The 24,244-nt window shown below is 42.6% G+C and overlaps 1 protein-coding gene across 1 annotated transcript in view; it reads right to left on the bottom strand.

Moving 5' to 3' along the window:
* Nucleotides 1–24,244, bottom strand: part of ADAMTS14 (ADAM metallopeptidase with thrombospondin type 1 motif 14) — a 121,013-nt gene that overhangs the window by 78,072 nt on the left and 18,697 nt on the right. The window contains exons 3-4 of the mRNA XM_069981848.1: nt 6,521–6,677; nt 2,780–2,976 (exon numbers count right to left, since the gene is read on the bottom strand). Coding sequence (XP_069837949.1) covers nt 2,780–2,976; nt 6,521–6,677 — 354 coding nt within the window. The remainder of the gene's footprint in view (nt 1–2,779; nt 2,977–6,520; nt 6,678–24,244) is intronic.

The following is a 24,244-nucleotide window of genomic DNA, read 5'->3' as shown; positions in this document are numbered from 1 at the left end:
GCATATGTCAAGGAAAGGCATTGGGTTTAGGATATCATGGAGTAGAACTTACAGTAGGTGTCTGCTAGGATAAGAGTGCATGTACTTGACATTTGTACATACACTATATGGCCATGTTCACAGTTTGTAAAATATCAGCTGTTCTGTGACCCTGCCAGGTCACAGAAAGGCCTGTGTTTGAGACCATCCTGGCCGGTACTGCAGTACCAGCCGGATGGTCTTCATTTCTGATAAACTGACGGAAATGTCAGTTTTTTGTGCGGCCGCTAGTGATTCCGGCCGAAGTACTCTATATACTGTGTACACACTCTGGCCGGGATTTCCTCTAGCTGCAGCACAATGTAAGTTAAGTATTAATCACTACCGTGATTAATACTTAACTTACTTTGTGTGAACATGGCCTATTGTAGCACTCAGACTCCCTATTGGTCTGTATTACTGATCTCTAGACATTCTACATACTTCTGTATGGTGCCTTTGTAAGAAAAGCTTGTAGGAGACATTACTGTATCTGCAAAGTATACCATACTTAAAACTTGCTACATTCTTTATGGCTCATGAATTCCATAAAGATCAATGACAAAAAAATGTCTGTGTGTCGTATAAAAATCCAAGACACACAAGCAGACTATGGGCACTGTATCAGGTATTTGAATATATATTTATTATTTTAGTAAATAACTTTTTTGTGTTACAAGAAAGAAAGGGACATATACAAAGTCACATAATTTCCCACATGCAGTCCGAATCAGTACAAAGCATTGACATCAATCCCTTAGGTGACCAGGAACAGACGTTGAAGTCCCAAGAGGGCAGCGGCGGAATATGTTGCCCTTTTACTAGATGACAGAAGGTCAGGCTGCCACATCTCAGTAATTGTCAAATAGCTGACACAACCTAACAAACAAAAACAAAACCAACTCCCCATTCCCTCCCCCCTCCCTTCTCGTGGAGTCGTCCTCCGTACCTAATGTAAAGTAATACAAAAGACCCGTTCATGCACATATTATTTCACATCTATGTCTATCTAGGCACACAGAAAACACCTCAATACTGTATCAGGTATTTGAAAGTGGGTTTAGGTTAAAGAGGATGTACTAGCTGGTACATACTCTTTAACTTGGAAATTTAAAGTGACTCTGTACCCACAATCTGCCTACCCCAAACTGCTTGTACCTTCAGATAGCTGCTTTTAATCCAAGATCTGTACTGGGATCCGTTCAGCCTTGCAGCCCTGTGTCAAACTGGCGTGGCCTAGAGTGTCTGAGCATTAGGCTGGCACAACCTCTCTGTCCCTCCTCCCCGCCCTCCTCATCATTAGGAATGCTCCAGGCAGGTGTTCTCCTATTCATCAGCTGTGTGAATACTGCACATGGGCACATGGGCAATGGCATTCCTAATGATGAAGAGGGTGGGGAGGAGGGACAGAGAGGTTGTGCCAGCCTAATGCAAAGACACTCAAGGCCATGGCAGTTTGACACAGGACTGCAAGTTTAAAAGTTGTTTTTTAGGACAATAACTGCATCACCTGCCGAACGGACCCCAGGACAGATCTTGGATTAAAAGCAGCTATCCGAAAGTACAAGTGGTTTGGGGGGGAACAGATTGTGGGTACAGAGTCACTTTAAAGAGGTTATCCAGCGCTAAAAAAAGTGGCCTCTTTCTCCCAGAGACAGCCCCACTGTTGTCTCCAGTTTGGGTGGGGCTTTTCTGCTCAGTTTCATTGAAGTGAATGAAGCTTAATTGCAAACAGGACCATAACTGGAGACAAGAGTCGTGTTGTCTCTAAAAGAAATTGGCCATGTTTTGTCGCACAGGATAACCCCTTTAATTAGAGCTTTACCTATAAAAGCTATTATTACATAATGTCAGCTTTAGTTGTGGATATATAACTCCAAGATATGGCAACATGTAGAACAGTCTCCATTTCTAGCATTATTTTTACTGCCTCAAAATGCAACTGCTTAAAGTGGTACATGGCAGCCTGTTTACACTTATAGCGCTGCTGTAGTAAGTGTTGCACCGATAGAAATGTATTGTGTTTTACAATACACAGTGTATGCGCCCTGTAATAGAAGAAGAAGGCGCAAATCTGGACTACTGTCAACATTGTGTAGCTATTGGTGATGTGGTTTCAGATGCATGTAGGGGGGGGCGGACTCTAGGTCCGAACGGGGGGGCGGACTCTAGGTCCGCTGAATTTATGATTTCGCGCACGGAAAAATGATAAGGAAATCTATGCCAACTCAGAGCTAGCATAGGTTTCCCTCAGTGCGCTCAGGATTTATGTAGAGGCAGTGCGCCTCAAATAAATCTGAGTAGTGTCAGAGCTGTGCAAAAAACGCCGGACTTAATAAATGTCCCCCTATGTGTTGAATAGGTGGTGCACAGTGTAGCTTGGTTGGTGCTAGCACGTACATCACGGTGGTGCAGACCATATTGGAAAATGCCGCCCAGTTCCTGCAACCTGCACCAATTTCTTTGTGTTCATTTCAGCCCACTCTATGCACTGGAGGTGGGCCTGGCACATCCAATTTACCAATATCCTCTCCCCTCAGTGGCATGGCCAGATTTCATTCAGTGCATTAAGCAGCCCGAAGCGAACCACTGTGATGAACGTGCCGGCACCGACCAGTTAAAAAAGATTAAGTAAGCTAAGTGGTACATTCACTTTAAACTTCATAAACATATATAGGACAACTTGTATATAACAAATCAAAGTCTTCTACAGAGCCAAATCAAAAATATCAAAAGCAAAAAAAAAATTCAAAAACCTTACTATGTTCATAAGGGTAAGGACATAGTTCTGCACATGCTCTTTTCCATGGAAGCGTACAACAGAGTCATCCACTGCAAGGAGCACCTCTATGTTATAGTCATCCTTCTTTGCATGACGTTTCTTGCGTTCACTGTCCCACAACCTCTCCTGTATTACATCCAGTGCAAAAGGGAGATCACCAACTTCACTCTTTGACACTAGAAATAAAAAAGATGACAATTTCACAGGGTACAATAAGGGTATGAAACAAACATATTGTACTGGATTGCAGCAACAAATGTACAGTTGCATTAGATATGACACAAAGATTTACACATAATTTTCATTACTGACCCCTTGTGTATTGTTTATATTGTAATCTGTAATCTGTATGTGTAACAGCAATCAAAGTGTCTGATTTTCAAGTTATTTTATTGCATTTTATACCGTGAAATAAGTATTTGATACACTAGAAAAACAGAATGATATACCGGTACAGAAACCTTTGTTTACAAGTACAGAAGTCAGACATTTCCTGTAGTTCCTGACCAGGTTTGCACACACTGCACCTGGGATTTTGTCCCACTCCTCCATACAGACCTTCCCCAGATCTTTCAGGTTTCAGGACTGTCACTGGGCAGCATTGAGTTTCAGCTCCCTCCAAAGATTCTCTATTGGGTTCAGATCTGGAGACTGTCTAGTCCACTCCAGGACGTTGAAATGCTTCTTACGGAGCCACTCCTTAGTTGTCATGGCTGTGTGTTTCGGGTCATTGTCATGCCGGAAGACCCAGCCACTACTGATCTTCATTGTTGGCCAAAATCTCACAATACATGGCTCCATCTTCTCTTCAAAACAGTGCAGTTGTCCAAAAAGCACCCTCAAAGTATGATGTTTCCACCCCATGCGTCATGGTTGGTATTGAGCTTCATGCTTCATGGCTGGTATTCCTTGTAACAGTGGAGTTGATACCAAAAAGTTCTATTTTGGTCTCATCTGACCACATGACCTTGTCCCATGCCTCCTCTGGATCATTCAGATGGTCACTGGAAAACTTTAAATAGCTTGCACATGTGTTGGTGTGAGCAGGGGGGCCTTGGGTATCCTGCAGGATTTAAATTCATGATGATGTAGCGTGTAACTCTCGAAAAATCTTTGAGACTGTGGTTCTAGCTCTCTTCAGGTCATTGACTGGGTCCTCCCGAGTAGTTCTGGGTTGATTCCTGACTTTTTTCAGAATAAACCTTACCCCAAAAAGCTAGATCTTGCATGGAGCCCCAGACTAATGCAAATTAACATTTGTCTTGTGTTTCTTCCACTCCCTAATTGCACCAACAGTTGTTGCCTTCTCACCAAGCTACTTGCCTACTGTCCTGTAGCCCATCCCATCCTTGTGCAGGTCTACAATTGTCCTTAGACAACTCTTTGGTTTTAGCCATGGCGAAGAGGTTGGAGTATGGTTGATTAAGTGTGTGAACAGGTGACAGATGTCTTTTTGGACCATCATCATTATAAACTAAATAATGGACATTAGTTTAAAATAACTGACGTTACTTGGGCTCAAAATTAAGCCAGTCCAAAAAAATGGCTGTTAAAGAAAAATTTACAGGTCTGTGAGAACCACAATTGTTCATGGTTGGTTGTGATCACATACTTATTTCATGCAATAAAATGCATTTTAATTATTAGAAATCAATGCTATTTTCTGAATTTTTTTAAAAATAGATTTTGTCCCTCACACTTGTTATTGAAGTGTACCTATGATAAAAAAATACAGACCTCTTCCTTCTTTGTAATTGAGAAAACTTGTAAAATTGGCAGTGTATCAAATACTTATTTTCCCCACTGAAGATGCACATGTATGTACTCTATATCCAGAAACCCAAGAATAGAATGGTATCTATTTATCTTAAAAATAAATATTAATTATAACTGATGGGCCAACACTGGAACAATGATAGTTCTTACTATTAGGTTATATTCCCACTATGTCTTTTTTGGCCGTTTAACAGACATCTTTTAGGAGGGCCGTCATTTTGAGGCCAAATAACAGCTGTTATTTCAAAATGAAGGGCGTTATTGTCCAAAAAACTTATGAAGTAACAGACATTATTTGACCACAAAATGATGGCCGCCCTAAAATATGGCCTATAAAAAGCCCAAAAAAAGACATAGTAGGAGCATAGCCTTAAAAGCAGGATTTCCAAGTATTTATGGATGGCTTACCTTAGGAAAAAGACTGACCTGCATTACCAGTCAAAGTCATGTACAAATAAACCGTCTCCAGTTAAATAATGAAGGGGCAACAGTGCTCAAGAAGGCACCAAAGACCCTTCATTGAGCTGATTGATGGGGGGTGGTCATGGGGGTTAGGGTGCCTACCAATAATACCCTGGATACACAGTTGTTATTTATCCCTTTAACCAAGATAGATCTACTGATATGGACTAGTATTTCAAGGTCAGAAGACAATTTAACACAGGGAGAGCTGGACGATTACTGCTCCATGTAAAAAACACGGCAACCAGCAAGCAAAAGCAATCGCTCACAGAACAAAGAGGAAAAGAGAGTGGCACGCACCTGCTCCAAGCTAATTTTATCATAGAGTGTACATCTCTCTTTGTGGACAGGGGATGTGCAGCCCACAGTGATGTAAGTGAAGGCTGCCCAATCATTGAGTCATGTAACAGACTAATTAAATGACTGTCAATCTGCTAGATTGGCACTTGTATTAGGCATTGGTATGCCTACCTAACAGCATCATTAAAATCAGAGGCGGACCTATCACTTGTGCAGCCTGTTTAGCTGCACAGGGGCCCAGGCCAATAGAGTAGCCCGCCAGGCTAAGACTCTAAAGTGTCAGCTCAGCATGGCACATGTCTGTAGTGGGCCCCCCAGGCGGTATAAGCACTCTGGAAGTGCGGGCCCCATGCTCCTGTGGGGCCCACTTAGTGACTGGATGCTGTGCCCGGTCGGGTCTGGTTCTCCTCTCTCCTCCTCTCCTACTGCTGATGACACCCCCTTCTGTACTCCACTGTCTGGCATACATTGTATGAGGAGGAGAGGAGAGAGAGCATGTGATGACAGGGGCTGGAGGGATCCTGCAGGGATGTATGTGCAGCCACATACAATACATGTATCCCACCTGTGCAGCCACATACAGAACATGTATCCCAGCTGTGCAGCCACATACAATACATGTATCCCACCTGTACAGCCACATATAGTACATGTATCCCACCTGTACAGCCACATACAGTACATGTCTCCCACCTGTACAGCCACATACAGTACATGTATCCCACCTGTGCCCCAACAGTGATTAAGTGATTTGTTCTATCCCCTATTAGTGCTGTTTTGGGGTCACTCCCACACTCTGAGCTATATACTCTCATCCCCCACACAGCATCCAGTGTATAATGCATCCAGGACCCTCCAAGTACAACAGCTCCAAAAACTACAACTCCCAGCTTTTACTTCAGTCTGAAGTCCTCAGGATATGCCGAGATTTGAAGTACAAATAAGCAGAAAACTCAATGGATTGAAACTACAACTCCCAGCATTCTCTTAGAGCTTCATAAGTGGCGTACATATGTGTGCGCCTTCAAGGCAGAAAGGTGGAGAAACGAATGGGTTATGGGGGCCCAAACACATTTTTTGCACAGGGGCAGTCTGTGTCCGCCCCTGCTTACAATTAACCATGTATAAACACAGAGAAATTATTGGAGGTATGTGAAAGGGAGCATGTAGTTACTTCATTACCTTCATTATGCATCTCCCCTTGATTTACAGTTTTAGCATGCTGAACAGCAGATCTCCTATAGACAACATGCGCACGACCATTCTCTTCATCTTCCTGTCGTCCTCTTTCTAAAGGCTCAATAAAGAACTCACTGCTGTCTGTTCTTATCATCCCAGCCTGAAACAAAATATGTCTGTGATTAGTTTTTTCAGAAAAATCTAAACACTTATCACTACATACAGAGTTTTCTACCTGATACTAAGAGTATCTCCTTGGAAATCACTGCAACTTAGAAGTTGTCAATCTGTGTTTGGCTTCCAAGAATGGGAAGATACGATTATAGTCCCACTGTGAAGCAAATTCTGCTAACAATACTGCTACCACAATACCAAAGACATAAAGATTTTGACCCTACCTTTATCTATACCATCCTTGTAATACATCTTTCATGACTAATTTTCCTGTTTTCAATAATATTTCATTACTGAACATGTGTACATACACAGGATTGTGGTTTTGTGGATTTTCTTCAAAATAGAGTGTGGCCTGTAAATGAATTTTATTAATGTATAGAAAGCTGAATTTTTCCACAGTTTTGCACAGAGATTATTACACCTATCCCCATCCTTCTTGGGCTTTGCAGTTTAACCTCAGTATATTTTTGCAGTGTTGGGGGAAATTGTTGAGGGAGTAGCTGAAAGAAACCCAAGCAAGCGCCAGGAGAACATACAGGCACCATGCAGATGTTGCCATGGCTGGATTTAAACTCAGGGTCCCAGCACTGCAAGACAACATTGCTTATTGCTGAGCCAGGGACATTGTAAGCCCAGCTTTTCACTATAGCAATGCCAGAAAATAATTAAGAATCTTTTAGCTCTGAATCAGGCTCTGAACTACAGACATGTAGATAGCTAATACCTGTCTATTAGCTGATAGCTATTTGCAAAGTTATAAAATAATGTTTTCCTTCTAAGCAGAGTTTTCTTTTAAAGTAGTGAGCTTTGGAACATGGTCAGGGCTACCAAACAAATTTTTTTGCCAGGATCAGATAATAATGCTCTATTGCTGAGGCTTGAGCTTAGAAGAAAAACATGATTTCATGACTTTATATTATGAGCTAAGAAACAGATGTAAGCTCTCTGTCCATGTCTCTGAGGATGATATAGAGCTGACAGACTCAATTTAGAATTAAAGGGATACTCCAGGCTATGTCTATTTTCAGTGTATGACCTCCCCGGTTCCAGCAACGGGTCTCGGATCGTGCTGCCCCGTTCTCCCATCCCGCAGCTGCTTCCTGGTTTGAGTTGTGGCTTAAGACGTGACGTCTCAAGTCACAGCTCAGACCAGGAAGCGGCTGCGGGCTGGGAGAATGGGGTGGCGCGATCCGGGACCCGGCGCTGGAACCGGGGAGGTAAGTGACCTGCGGCATCTATATCCACCCCCTCCCCGGCCATACACTGAAAATACACATAGCCTGGAGTACCTCTTTAAGCAGTGTGTGAAGAAAAAAAACATTTCTACTATTGAATTAAATTGGTAACATGCTGTTGTTTTACTGCCTAAAAAGCAGTCTATGTACTTGTGTGGGAACATAGCCTTAGAATGACATGTTTTTCTTATTTATAAGCTGTTGTAGAAAAAAACATTTACAGACTAATATAATACTTCTATAATCGTATGCCTAAAATCTCTGTCAACTTGTCTCACGCACTGCCATAATAACACACCTGTAAAATTCCTGCATTTGGCACATTACGCAGAACTATAAACTTTGTGAAGCACAAACTGCAGTCATATATGAACCACGCTCACGTTTCAGATGGTCTACATTAAAATGAAAATTGCCTGAAGTGCTCCAGGGCTTTAAATAGCTGCTGTTAGCTAACAGGGAGACAGCCAAGACTCACAGTGTCTTAAGTTTTCTGTTACAGATTTCAGACCATGTGTCCGCTTGATGTTTCGTAGTCTATTTAAAGGAGCAACAAAGTATAAATCATTATAAACTGTGTAATAACACAACACTGTACCGTAAGGTTAAGATATAGATACAAGGTCACCAATTCAATGCACGCTATCAATCTATTACAGGACAAGATGGTCTGATTTGCTCAAAGCAACCAATCACAGCTCATTTTTTGTTTCTTAAATTGCTCATTGTAAAATTAAACTTGAGCTGTGATTGGTTAATACGGGGAAAAAAATTTTGCCACTGGATAGTAAATAGAGCAATTATACTAAATCCCAGGATGATCAGTCCTCCCACTGAAATCTAGTGACTATAATTTGTATTTTTTTTTTAAGGAAGGTATCCAAGTCCAAGTTAAACTTATTCAATGGATCAGCCAACTATCTGAGGCAGAGAGTGCCAAAGTCCTACTGCTTAGTAAAGAACCCTTCTTCCCTTTAGACCTAGAGAATGCCTTCTTACCATTGTTACAGGCCCAGGTGTAAAAAGTTAATTCACATAATCACATATTTGTATATTGTGATCAGATCACCTCTAACAGGATCACTGTACTTGTATATTGTGATCACATCACCTCTAACATTTATTTTTTTAAAGTAACTTCAAGTTTGATAATCTGTGACTATAATTAACCATATTCCCTCTTGTTTCTTACATACAAGTGCCCAAAATAGCTCACAATATTCCATGTGTGGTCTTACTAGTAACCTGTATAGAGTCAAAACTATGTTCTTGCCATTAGCAGTGGGCCATTGCTGCATTTTTTTTTCTTTTGAGTACCCTTTCTAATTTTATGTCCGCAATTGTTACGAATGTGTTAGCGCTATTATTTGCCTTAGCAGTAGTTGCCTGATGCTTGTCACTAAAGTTTAATTTACTGGGCAACAATATCCCCAAGTCTTTTTCAGTGGCAGTTTTCCATTTTGTTGCAGTATACTAAAGTGGGTACCCCCAAGCTGGGCAGAGAGTGGAGCCTGTATTTTATTTTTATATGTCTATTAATATGTATTTGTTTTAGGCACATTCACAAAGCATATTTTTTTAAATTAATCATGGCTGTTTTTGCAATTTGCAGCAACAACCTTGATTAATTCAAAAGATACTTTCCATTGGCAATAAATGAAATCCCAGCCGGAGTGTATACACATAGTATAAACGCTGGCCAGGATTGCAAAAGGCATGAATAGCGGCCGCACAACCATGACAGTGCACACAATGGAAAGGAACTCTCTAGAGAAGGAGAGGCTTTCTATGGGACTCCCCATAGAAAACCTTCCCTGTTCTGGACAGTTCCCGTCTCAGCCAGAGATGTAAGCGGGGGGGCTGTACTCATAGTTGCCAACAGTTCTGGGTATGTTCTGCCCTGGCACCGATTGCGGGTGCTATAGTTCACAGGTCACCCAGCATCTTGTAGTCACTGTAATGGAGGTCACCCAGCTTTCCCAGCATCTTGTATTCAGTGTATTGGAGGTCACCCAGCTTTCCCTGCATCCTGTAGTCAGTGTAATGGAGATCACCCAACTTTCCCAGCATCTTGTAGTCAGTATGATGGAGGTCACATAGCTATCCCAGCATTTTGTTCTCAGTATGATGGAGGTCACCCAGCTCTCCCAGCATCTTATAGTCAGTGTGAGAATATTATTCAGTAACAGTATAGCGATGTTATCCAATCACTGTATGATGAGGGTAGTAGTCATGGCGTGACAGTATTATTTGTACTGTGTATACTGGTATTATTAGTAATATTTTGTTTATATAGTGGATATTATTCATTGAATGGAACTACCATGGAAGCTTTAGCTTAGTTGTAGTTTTGCAACAGCTGGTAATGGTAGTAGTCATGGTGTTGAGATATTATTTGTTAATTGTAAATATGAATAGGTAATATTGGTAGTATAGGTGTTGGTTGCTTCTTGTATACTGAAAGCAGTGTCATCTGCTGAGGTTCCCTATGGGTAACATAATCAGTGGGGGGCCCATTTAGAATCACTCGTCCTCCCCTAGGCTGAACGCCTAGCTATGTCCCTGTTAGTGCCCATGGTTTGGTGATGGGTGTATGGAGTTTAGGTAAGCCTATTTGGTCTGATTCTGCAGAAGTAGTACAAATTGATAAAAAAGCTAATGTTAGCTGTGATAGAGAGAAGGTAACCAGGTCTGAGACAACCAAATATCTTGGTACCTGGATATGGAAAAAAGCCAAGCCAGTCAAGGCAGTGTGATTTTCTGGGCAATGTTCTGCTCAGGAAGTTGGCAACGGTATGGCTTCGATAGATACCACCTACCTAAACTTTGTTGCAGAAAAGTACACCCATTCATGACTACATTATTTCCTAAAAACACAAGAAAATGTTCAGGGATGGTTTGAGCAACTTGACAAAGAATGTAAGCTGTTGACTTGACCTCCAAATTCCGTTAATCTCAATTCCGTCCAGCAACTGTGGGATGTACTAAAAAAACAAGCGGGTTCCATAGAGATCCAATCCCCCCCCCTTCCTCAAGCTTACAGGAATAAAATAATTCATAGATAATGTATCAGATACCACAAGACGCCTGTATCAGATACCACAAGATACCTGCAATGGTCCACACTATGTAAGTGGTTTGAATGGTTTTAGGTTAGTCCAAACTATAATGGGCCCTGTCTGTTAATAGTAATTAAAGAGTTTACACTCTTGTATATAGTATAGCTAAAACATAATATAAAAGTAACTTATATATCTCTATGCCCTTGAACCTTAGAATACAAGTGTACATCAAAGGAATATCCTTCTTGCATGCTGTACAGTTGTTGATAATAGCTTTTTTATATATATAGTCAAATACATTTAGAAAATAAGGAAGAGTAACCAAGTAAAAAGATGGATAAAAACAAATATGGCACGAATAACACAGAACACTGTGGAGAATATGTTGCTGCAACTTGTAACCAAATTAATTCAACTTCTAAGGCAGATGTTAACAAAGCATGTTGTTTGCTGAACTATTCCTTCCTTCTTCTTCTTTTCTTATTGCTTATATAGCATCAACATCTTTATAATCAACAGGAGTTTCTCTGTTTTAGAACATAAATACTACGGCCAATTTCATAGGAAGTCTTTTAATTTATAAGATGTTTTTGAGGATGGAAAGAAACAATACTACCTAAGCAGATGGTAGCATATTAACCTAGACCTCAAGAGAACACTGCTCGCCAATAAGCCACAATACAGTTGTAATGGAGCCTTTCTGACCTAGCACTATTTTACTGTCTCTTTTAGTATATTGTATAAGGCCATTTTCAGTAAACGGTTTTATGTATGTGTGTGTGTGTCTCAGTAAATCATATTCTTTTCTGGAAATAATTATAAAAGAACAAAATAAATTACTATTACAAGAGAATCAACTTATACATAAATGAAATCAGATTCATCCCTGGGAAAAGTCTATTAATGACATCCTCATTCCCACATGTGGATACCATCATGATCATGTATGTGCTCCTCAATGACTACTACCCAACACAACACATGCCATCCCAACTATTTCTCTTCTTTTCTCTATTTTCCAGGTAGTTTAGAGCCAAATGCCTTCATATGGTATTATGTTATGTAACTAGCTAGAATTATCTTCTCGCTGACCTATCACTCATGAAAGTCTTATGTAATTTTCACAGAAATGTGAAAGCTATATGATTTATGAAATTACTGTAATCTAACTGCAATTCCCTTCAGGTCCCCATACACCCTATACTTTTGTCATGGTGGATTCCGCCATCAGTATAAGATGGATTGGGTTCTTTCAAATGACCATGACAGATGATGTAGGTGGAGATAGTAGTCAGGCATTAAAGAAAATCACTGCCCAACCCCTTTGTTGTACAAGAGATAAGCTGTGCCAGAGCTCTCTGGCTGACACTTAACTTTCCCATCCTCATAGAGTTCGCAGGATTGTTTGGCTATGCTGAACATTCCTGTGTATGGGAAGGATGGGGTTCAGACGGGAGAATAAACTAATGGATGAACAGTTGTTCGTCTGTCAATTATTGAAGGTGCATGGCCACCTTTAGTTTAACATTTTCCTAAAACCTCCAAGATAACAAACAAGTGATACCACCTATGCAAAAAAAAAAAAAAACACTTATAAAAGACTAGTTAACAATACGTCAAAACAAAAATTAAGTGTTACCTTATCACTTTCCCAAACACTACAGTGGCAAGGGTCATCTTCTTTTTATACCACTAGAATGCCTGCTGAATCTATCTCTCCCCTCTCCTTTGCATAGAAAATCATCTGAGAAGACAGATAAAAGTAAAAGTAAGTAAAAAAGGAACCTACTTCAGAAAAATGTCAAGTGCAACATACATCATATATGCACTGTTATTTACTGCACTGGATATGATTGTTTAGGGTCAATTTCACACTAATAGTTAGAACCAATTTTCTATCACACTCAAACTGTCCATACATGTAAAATAAAGGTCCACAGACAATCCTTTTACATGTGAACAATTGTTCACAATGGCCAATGGCAGATATCAGCCACTCTGCAATTTTTTGGTATAGCTGCAGCCAAAAAAACTGTTTGGAATGATTAGTAAAATTTAGTTGATAATTTTCTACCATGCATGGCTCACTGTGATTTGCCAGTTTATTCTGCCATGGTTTTGGCATAATTTTTATTAATAACAACAAACTGATGAAAGTCTATAGGGGTCTACATTCTGATTGAGGCCTGTGAAGATAAAGGCAGGTTGTGGACTGAGGGGCTGATCATCTAGGGTGTATGGAGGCAGTGTGATGGTTCCCCCATTGGGGAAGGCTTGAGAAAGTTGTATTTGAACATGTCTGATCTATTCTTCCCCCATAAGCTGTTGCCAGAGATACCAACTAATTCCCCATCTCCCTACTAGAATATGTATGCTGATTAATTGAACATGTGTGTTTATAGTGTTGGAAGAGATCATCAAAACTTAGTTAATGGCAATTTTATGTGCATGGCAAAGTTTAAGCTCCATTTGACCATCTGGGTTCTGCTGGCAGCATTTACAAGACAAATGGTGTGTTTACACAGACAGATTTATCTGACAGATCTTTAAAGCCAAGACCAGGAACAGACTATAAACAGGGATCAGGTCATAAAGGAAAGACTGGCATCTATTCTTTTTTCAAATCCATTCCTGGTTTTGGCTTCCAAAATCTGTCAGATAAATCTTTCTGTGTAAACGCACCCTAAGTAAGAACAATTAACTAAAAGAAGTGTAGAAGCCTGGATGTTCCAGAGAACCGGATAACATAATGGGATCTCCATGCTATGTTAAGCTACCATGTTCATCAACTTTTTATCATTATTATTATCAGCAGAACTAGTAAATGCTAAGAGAATATTCTTCATCAATTTGACCATTTAGTTTACATTTTACATTCAGAATATTAAGGATACTTAAGAATTGGATAATAATGTATCATATGACAAATGTGTCTTTAAAATATTTTCGGGGGGTAAATTATATGTCTACGAAAGACAGAAAATAGTACTCAGTTTAAATATGAATTGTTGCCCTCAGGATCTTATTTACAGAGCATGGGCCTTTTAGATAGCACAGTTCTTTCAAGTTATTTCATGTTGCTATACATAGGGTGAAGTCTCAGTCAGTGAGACAACTTGAAATCTGAGATCATTCATACAGAGTAGTTACCTTACGTGGGGCAAACATTCAATTATGACTCATGGTGCAAGACTGCCTTCTTTCTTTCTGTCCCTATTGGCTTAATATTGTCACTGTTACATCATCCAGCAATTGGGGCTCCAGTCACACCAGTCCCTATCTATTGCCCTGTTTTATGGTCAGGCACTGCTGTGCTTAGTAGAGTATATTGTTTCCTTTGCTTTTATCATAAGAAAGTAGAAATATTTGATCAAAGAAGATCAATAAAATCTCCACAGCATTCTCAGCTCACTACTTGCCTATGTATGAACAACTTTAGATTGACAATCATGAACTGATTTCGTTAGACACCCCTGCCACATGTATAACCAGCATAGAGGGATAGAAATACAATTTTCAAAATATTTTCAAAATATAATGTCACCTTGCTCTCTAGCAGGTAGCGTCTACTTTCTTCCCTTTGGTATCCTTGCCCATGTCTAATGCCCCTTAGGTATCATCTTTCCCTCATCCTCAATATCTCCAATATCTTTCTGTGGTGTCACCTACCCCCCTCCCCAGATATTCTGTTTTCTGGGAATAATCTCTTTTTCCTCCAGATGACAAATTTCCCCTCCTGTCACCATCTCTCCCCTCCTATCACCCCCCTAAAACAGCTGTCTCCAGTATCCCACTCCATTATTACTCTTCCTCAGAATCATCTTTCCTCAGGAAGTATCATATCTCCCCCCCTGCAATATTACGCCATCCTGCTCCATCCTTTTCCCCCGTTTCAGTATCATCATGCCCATCAAGTATTATTGGTCCCCAGGGCAGTGTCCATTCTATACATCCACTTCCAGGAGCATCTGCCCCCTACCCTTACAAATTACTCCCTTTCGTTTTTTCCTCCACCATCAATGCTTCACGAAAAATCTAAAACAAATCTATAGCAACCAATCACAGCTAAGATTTTAAATTTGAAAATATGAGAGTTGTGGTTGGTTGTGGTTCCTTTGTTGGTTGCGGCAGGCACCATGTGCAACCCAGCACAGGAGGTGTCAGCTGCTCTTATCCATTATCCATGGTTATCATGGCTCTTGTGCTATGCAACCAGTGAAAGGACACAAGGCTTTCCCTCTAGTAACATAGAACAGAAGCCATGGATACGAGCAGCCGACAGCTCCTGCTGCTACTCATGCCTTTTTTTGTAAAAAACATTACTGTCAATGATTAAAAAAAATGATTGAATTTGACTTTATTTACAAGGAAAAGACTTTACAGGAGGGAAGAATTATCCTATACTAGAAAATGTACCCGGCGCTGCCCGGGTATAAAGTGTCAGTGTGTTAATTATATTTCTTCTAAGGTGCCCAGGGGGCCAAGCTAAAGGTATTGTTTCATCTGAGTTAATCAGTGGAATTAGTGTATACCTGTAGTGCATAGTTGGAGGGGTTCTGTATATCCACAATGTATAGTTTTTAGGGGTCTCGCATATCTGTAGTGCATAGTTGGGGGGGCTGTATACCTATAGTGTATAGTTGGGGGGGGGTTCCTGTATACCTGTAGTGTATAGTTGAGGGAGGTCCTGTATACCTGCAGTGTACAGTTGGTGAAGGTCCTGTATACCTGTACTGTATAGTTCGGGGGTCCTGTATACCTGTAGTATATAGTTGGTGCTGTATACCTGTAATGTATAGTTGGTGGAGGTCTTGTATACCTGTAGTTTATAGTTTGAGGGTCCTGGATACCTGTAGTGTATAATTGGTGGAGGTCTTGTATACCTGTAGTATATAGTTCGGGGGTCCTGTATACCTGTAGTAAATAGTTTGAGGGTCCTGTATAACTATAGTATAGAGTTGGTGGAGGTCCTGTATACCTGTAGTGTATAGTTTGGGGTCCTATATACCTGTAGCATATAGCTGGTGGAGTTCCTGTATACCTGTAGTATATTTGGGGTCCTGTATACTTGTAGTATAGAGTTGGTGAAGGTGCTGTATACCTGTATTATAAAGTTGGTGTAGGTCCTGTATACCTGTAGTGTATAGTTTTGAGGTCCTGTATACCTGTAGTGTATAGTTTGGGGGTCCTATATACCTGTAGTATATAGTTGGTGGAGTTCCTGTATACCTGTAGTGTATAGTTTTGGGGTCCTGTATACCTGTAGTGTATAGTTTGGGGTCCTGTATACCTGTAGTATATAGTTGGTGGAGGTCCTGTATACTTGAAGTATATAGTTGGTGGAGGTCCTGTATACCTGTAGTATATAGTTTTGGGGTCCTGTATACCTGTAGTGTAAAGTTTGGGGTCCTGTATACCTGTAGTATATAGTTTTGTGGAGGTCCCGTGCACCTGTAGTGTATAGTTTTGGGGTCCTGTATACCTGTATTGTCCTGTATACCTGCAGGGTTGTATTTACCCGTATGGCAGTGTTATTCAGTCACAGTGTGTCGGTATTGGTCATGTCTGGTATGGCGGTGTTATCCAGTCACAGTATGGCGGTATTGGTCAGGTCTGGTGTGGCGGTGTTATCCAGTCACGGTATGGTGGTATTGGTCAGGTCTGGTATAGCGGTGTTATCCAGTCACAGTATGGCAGTATTGGTCAGGTCTCATATGATGGTGTTATCCAGTCACAGTATGGCGGTATTGGTCAGGTCTGGGATGGAGGTGTTACCCAGTCAGTTTTCCGGTATTGGTAAGGTCTGGTATGGCAGTGTTATCCAGCACAGTATGGCGGTATTGGTCAGGTCTGGTATGGCAGTGTTATCCAGTCACAGTATGGCGGTATTGGTCAGGTCTGGTATGACAGTGTTATCCAGCACAGTATAGCGGTATTGGTCAGGTCTGGTGTGACGGTGTTATCCATTCACAGTATGGCGGTATTGGTCAGGTCTTATATGACAGTGTTATCCAGTCACAGTAGGGTGGTATTGGTCAGGTCTGGTATGACAGTGTTATCCAGTCATAGTTTGGTATACCTGTTGTGCCCTGTGTATACATTTACTGTATAGATGGAGTAGGGGGTCCTGTATATACATGTACTGTATAGATGGAGTAGGGGGCCCTGTATATACATATACTGTATAGATGGAGTAGGGGGTCCTGTATATACATGTACTGTATGGATGGAGTAGGGGGTCCTGTATATACATGTACTGTATACATGGAGTAGGGGGTCCTGTATATACATGTAATGTATAGTTGGAGTAGGAAGTCCTGTATATACATGTAATGTATAGTTGGAGTAGGGGGTCCTGTATATACATGTAATGTATAGTTGGAGTAGGGGGTCTACCAGTTATTACTGTGGATGTTGTGAGGCAGCTTCCCTAGCAACCATTGCTCCCTGTGACAATGAAAGCAGTAATCCTATTGGTTGCTAAGGCTCCAACTGCCCTGTCTGCTGCAGCTAATTATATCACCTGTGTTTGCAGTGAGGAGATTTTCCCATTCATCTCTATGGGGCGCCGCTCTTTCCCCTCCCCCTCCCCTCCTGTACATCTGGCGGGGACGGGACCTTCGCAATAACCTTCCCGGGCACCCAATGTATCTGTGTGCCAAATTTGGGGTCAAACGGTTCAGGCGTTTGGAAGTCTATAGAGGACAGACAGACAGACAGACAGAAGGACAGACAGACAGACAGACTTTGATTTTTATGATATAGATACACTGTACATATACAGTATAAGCCTGTAACTATGGTGGAAATTAATCAAACATGGTGTAAAGTGAAACTGGCCCAGTTGCCTCTAGCAACCAATCAGATTCCATCTTACATTTTCCAAAGAGCCTGTGAGGAATGAAAAGTGGAATCTGATTGGTTGCTAGGGGCAACTGAGCCAGTTGCAATTAACGCCATGTTTAATAAATCTCCCCCTATATGTTTAACATGTACCTTTTGTCTGCATTTAAGGTATATGTTTCACATAAACTGTATAAGAAATGCACACTAAGGCCATGTTCACACAACGTATGTTTGTATAAATCACGGCCGTTGTTGCAATTTGCTGCACGAAAAACTGACATGTTAGTTTTCTGCGGCCGCAGAGAACCTGTCACTTCACACAATGGAATACGGCAGTACGAAAGACAGAAGACAGCTCACACAATGGAATACAGCCGATAATCGTTTTGTGTAATAGGACCTTAAAGCGACACTGTACCCACAGTGTGACCCCCCCAAACCACTTGTACTTTCAGATAGCTGCTTTTAATCCAAGATCTGTCCTGGGGTCCGTTCGGCAGGTGATGCAGTTATTGTCCTAAAAAACAACTTTTAAACTTGCAGCCCCATGCCCAACAGCCGTGGCTTAGAGTATCTGTGCCCTAACTTTGCACCACCCCTCCGTCCCTCCTCCCCACCCTTTTCCTTATTTGGAATGCCACTGAAACATTTTTTCCTGTCCGAACATTGCACAGGTGTCTTAACGATCCAGCCCATGCTAAGTATTCACACAGCTGAGGAATAGGAGACAATCTGCCTGGAACATTCCTAATGATAAGGAGGGCGGGAAGGAGGGACAGAGGGGTTGTGCCAGCCTAATGCATACACATTCTAAGCCACGGGCGTTGGGCACAGGGGTTCCAGTTTAAAAGTTGTTTTATTAGGACAATAACTGCATCATATGCCGAACGGACCCCAGGACAGATCTTGGATTAAAAGCAGCTATTCGAAGGTACAAGCGGTTTGGGGTGGGCAGATTGTGGGTGAAGAGTCACTTTAAGGAATACAGGGTCTAGCAGTAAGGATTAGTGATAAGTGGTGAACTTTATAATACACAAATAACCGGAAACAGGTATCAAAATATTTGTTGGATAGTGTGTGGGCAGATAACACCCAGTAAGAGCAGCTTCTCTGTTGTTATAGTGGCTGCACCCGTGTAAAAAGTTTATCTAATATGTAGAAACAGTTGATATTCTGCCTGTAGCATTTGGCTCTAAATACGAAGAACGTGTCACTTACTCTTTTGTATCCAAGCAAATAGTGAAAGCCAGATTCTAATGGGTTGAGATAAGCCAATACTAATACCTTAAGGATTTGTACACATAAATGCTTGGCATTTGTGCTCAGCTAGGGAGTACATTCAAAAGAAAACCCTAAAACCTAAAATGTAGGGTCAGTGACCTTTGTCAATATGCTCTATAATTCCAATAGACATTTACAATGTACACTCAGGGGCCGTTCATACTACGGAATTTTAAGCGGTGGTGACTCCATGCCCAGCAGAGTACCAGCAGGGGTATGTGAGGAGTCCCGGCAGGGGAGAGAGAGACATCGGCAGAAGCCATGTAAACACGGTGCTGAGTGCTGGCTTGTTTGAATTTGCCATCACCTGTGAGACAGCCAAGCAGGTCCTGCCGGGCGGGAAGTGGGCACGCCGGGTTAGGTGTCCCCAAGCTGGAGGAAACTGGCGGGGAAGCCTCCTGCAGCAGGGTGATAGAGGTAGTATACTGAGGGATACTAAGCATCCCCCCAGGGCAGAAGGGAACACTCCCCCACTGTGAGACAGGCAATAGTATTATACCAACACCACAACTGTGCCAGGGGCATCAGCAGCTGCTGGACACATAGTTGCCCCAGTCACACACTCTAGGGTCCAGTGCCTAGTCCTGCCATCATCCTCTCCAGTAGCCAACGCACAGTGTGTCCCTCCCTGACGAAGCGGAAGCAAAACAGCGTTGGAGTGAGGTGGGAGGCCAGCAGACTGGGACCTATAACATTGTGCAATCTTGCATTTATGCTGATGAGTTTACAAAACGTTTATTCCTTATATGCACATGCACTTTATATTATTACATGTCCCAGTAGTGGGGGTCTCCCACCTCCCAGGTCTTGTTTTTGGTGTTGTTTTGTGGTAGATTTAATAAAGTTTTGTCATACCTTTCCATACATTCATGTGATTTCAGTTATTGAGAGTTCTTGATTCAGTAGTAAGTGCAGGGAAAAAAGGATTTTATGTGCATTTCCCAAAAGGGTCAGTTCACACGGATTAAAGTCATCGGAATTCAGTGGCGGAACTCTCCTCCCTGGAATCCCGTCTGCCTCAGTATAACACTGTTTCTGTATGGGAGGGCTCGCGCAGAGCTTTTGTCACTCTCTGATCAAAGTATTGACATGTCAATTCTTTGAGCGGAGAGCCCAGGCGTGTGAGACCTCCCATAGAGAAACAGTGTCACACTAAAGCAGGTGGGATTCTGCAGCGGAGGGTTCCGCCAATTTTACTTCGTAAACTGACCCTAATAAGTGTATTTTGACAATTTGTGTAACTTTTGGGGGGCAATACAATACTTTATTCAAAATTTTGGCTGGACCTCTCCTTTAACAGTCCAGACAACTCCACATATTGCCCTAATTGAGGGGTGGGGGATTTTTAATTTTTATTTAAATTTATAGGAGGGATGCATGTTTCTAAGTCCCCATAGAAGACAATTATAACAGATAAGTTCTCTTAATAAATATTAAACCACATTTCATATGACTCATTTTAATACATAACAAAAAGTGGTATCTTAACAGCAATAAATAACTAAAAAGATGAAGCAATGACTAGTCAAATATAGCATCAGTCAATTGATCATATACATACACATACTCAGTAACAGATGTACTTGATATCCCTGGCTAACTGAATAGTTGTTTGAAAAAATAAACTAAAGTTGTTCAAAAACATAAAAATAATAGTGTGAACAAATAGTATGGGTGGGGGAGCACTCCAGACAAATCTCACGCACCTGGGCTCTGAGGCAGGTAGACAACTGTATACAAGGCTTGATAATAGTTGCTAAAGGTGGTGCTCCAATATAGTAACATAGTAAGATTGAAAGAAGACAAGAGTTCATCAAGTTCAACCTACAGAAACCCTACTGTTTTAATCCAGGGGAAGGCAAAACCCCCTATGAGGCAGATGAAAATTGCCCCATCACAGGGAGAAAATTCCTTTCCGACTCCAATGGCAATCATAATAATCCCTGGATCAACGTATCTCCAGAAATCTAGTGCCCATAACTTGTAATTTTATATTTTTCAAGAAAAGCATCAATGCCTCCCTTGGACTTATTTAATGAATCAGTCACGACAACCTCATGTGGCAGAGAGTTCCATAGTCCCACTGCTTGTACAGTAAAGAATCCGCATCGATGCTGATGATGAAATCTTCTTTCCTCTGGGAGGAGAGGATGCCCCTTTGTCATAGTTACAGACCTAGGAGTAAAAAGATCACTACAAAGATCTCTGTACTGGCCATTCATATATTTGTACATTGTGATCAGATCGACCCTAAGACGTCTTTTTTCTAGCGTAAATAACCCTTAAGTTTGATAATCTGTCGTGGTACTGTAACCCACCCATTCCCTTAATGACCTTTGTTGCCCTTCTCTCCACCCGCTCCTGTTCAGCTGCGTTCCTTCTTATATACCGGTGCCCAAAACTATACACAGTATTCCATATGTGGTCTGATCAGTGATTTATTAAAAGGCAAAACTATGTTCTTATCTTTAGCATCTATGCCTCTTTTGATGCTTCCCATTATTTTATTAACCTTGGCAGCTGCTGCCTGGCACTGATCACTAAAGTTAAGTTTACTGTCCACAAATAACCCCAGGTCCCTTTCAAAAGCAGTTTTACCCAGTGTTTTTTTATTTAGCGCATAACTGTACTTATTATTTCTATGGCCCAAATGCATAACCTTACATTTATCCACATTAAACTTAATTTGCCATTTCTCCGCCCAAGCCTCCAGCTTCTTCAAATCCCTCTGTGTTATATTATCCTCCTCTGTGCTGATTACTTTACCCAGTTTAGTATCATCTGCAAAAATTGAGATTCTATTCTGTAGCCTCTCTACAAGGTCATTAATAAAAATATTAAAAAGAAGTGGACACAACACTGACCACTGCGGTATCCCACTAGTAACTAAAACCCAATCTGAATATGTTCCATCAATGTCCATTATAGATGAGCAAACTTTTCAAGAGTTCGGTTCGACCGAATTTCGGATTTCTTCGGATTTCATAGTTTAAAGCATCTATATGATACGGGGGTAGTGTATTTGGTTGAATGTAGGGCTCTCGATGTCAGTAACATCATTATCTTTTTGATATCTCAAAGTCAATTTTTTTTTTTAGACTTCAATATTCACCATTACAGGGTCTATGCAGGAAACTCACCATTACAGGGTCTATGCAGAAAAAAGGTCACAAATGCAGTGAAGGAGCAGCAGTAGTCATTGGAGGCCAGTGGAGGTCCAGCAATAGTCATTTGAGGCCAGTACAGGAGCAGCAGTAGTCAACATGGAGGATAGGCAGGAGCAGCAGTAGCAAACATGGAGGCCAGGCAGGAGCAGCAGGAGCCAACATGCAGGCCAGGCAGGAGCAACAGTAGTTAACATGGAGGGCAGGCAGGAGCAGCAGTAGCCAACATGGAGGACAGACAGGAGCAACAGTAGTCAACATGGAGGGCAGGCAGGATCAGCAGTAGCCAACATGGAGGCCAGGCAGGAGAAGCAGTAGCCAACATGGAGGACAGGCAGGAGCAAAAGTAGCTAACATGGAGGCCAGGCAGGAGCAACAGTATTCAACATGGAGGGCAGGCAGGATCAGCAGTAGCCAACATGGAGGCCAGGCAGGAGCAGCAGTAGCCATCATGGAGGACAGGCAGGAGCAACAGTAGCCAACATGGAGGCAGGGCCGGCCTTTGGGGTGTGCGACCTGTGCGGTTGCACAGGGCGCATCACTCCTGGCCAGCTGGGGGGGCGCTCTGGCAGACAGCTGCACATCTAACTGCTCTGGCAGACAGACGTTCTATCTGTCTGCCATAGCGCCCCCCTAGCTGTCCGCTCACCCTCCGAGCACAGTGGTTGTTTTGGGGCGCTCCTAAAGTCAGTTCCGGGTAAGTCCCGGTAAGCCCCGCCTCCCGCCGATAAGCCCCGCCCCACGCGTACCGCGAATACGGCCTCTCTCCTTGCAGAGTGCACTCTCTTTGAAGTGTGGCCATGACATTATCTGGGTCCCCCTCACCCAGGGCCGTTTCTGTGGTCTCTGCCGCCTGAGGCAAACCTCAGGCGGCCGCCCCACACTAGCGACCCCCCCTCCCTCCCCCCCCCACCACCACCACCACTCATTCACCACTGTACCCCGCCGGGCTCCCGTCAGCCAGCATCTCCCTTTGCCCTTCAGCCTGTGGTGAGTGTCGGCGAGGGCTGCAGTCGGATCGGTGCGCGCGGGAGCGCAGCGGGGGGGGGGGGGGGGCGGGGTATTCCTATAAGGGCTGCATTCCCGTGTCGAGGAATGCCTGTAACCGGAGTCTCCCCCGCCCGGACAGCATCTGATAAGATGCTGAGAGCGGGGGAGAACTCTATTGATATGTGCCGCGCTGTAATGACAGCACCACGCGTGGCTGATTCATTAAAGCATCGCACGTATCAGTACAGTTCTCCCCCGCTCTCAGCATCTTATCAGATGCTGTCCGGGCGGGGGAGACTCCGGTTACAGGCATTCCTCGACATGGGAATGCAGCCCTTATAGGAATACCCCCCCGCGCGCTCCGATCCGACTGCAGCCCTCGCCGACACTCACCACAGGCTGAAGGGCAAAGGGAGATGCTGGCTGACGGCGCGGGAGCCCGGCGGGGTACAGTGGTGAGCGCTGATGACAGGACAGGCAAGCGGCTGCAGGGCTGCTGTCTGCCGCCCCCTGCAGGAGCGCAGAATCTGCCACCTGAGGCGGAATACTCATTCCGCCTCATGGCAGAAGCGGGCCTGCCCTCACCATGTCCTCCTCTGTGCCTCCTCCTGTCTCCTTCCAGATCCCCATCAGTATCTCCACCTTACCGACCTCCATAGTGTTATGTGGACACTGATGTGGTTGGGAATCTCAGACATTAGGAGTACAGCATTAGAGAAACATGGCTGCTTTCCTCCAGCACACAGCGCCACCCCTGTGCACAGGTGACACCAGATATTGCAGCTCCCTCCAGTCTCTTCTCTGGGGCTGAGCTGCAATACCACAAACAACCTGGAGCGGTGCTGTTTTATTTTTAAGCAAATTAAATGAAATCCTTTGATGTTTCTCACAGCTGAGGGTTTGCTACGAGTACGTGTACTCTATTCCCTGACAGACAGCAGAGATACTGGAAAGAACTGCAACTATTAGAGA

The sequence above is a fragment of the Dendropsophus ebraccatus genome, chromosome 8 (genome assembly GCF_027789765.1).
Source record: "Dendropsophus ebraccatus isolate aDenEbr1 chromosome 8, aDenEbr1.pat, whole genome shotgun sequence".
Classification (NCBI taxonomy): Eukaryota; Metazoa; Chordata; class Amphibia; order Anura; family Hylidae; genus Dendropsophus; species Dendropsophus ebraccatus.
The sequence above is the reverse complement of the archived record's forward strand: the minus strand, read 5'-3'. Positions and strand labels throughout refer to the sequence as shown.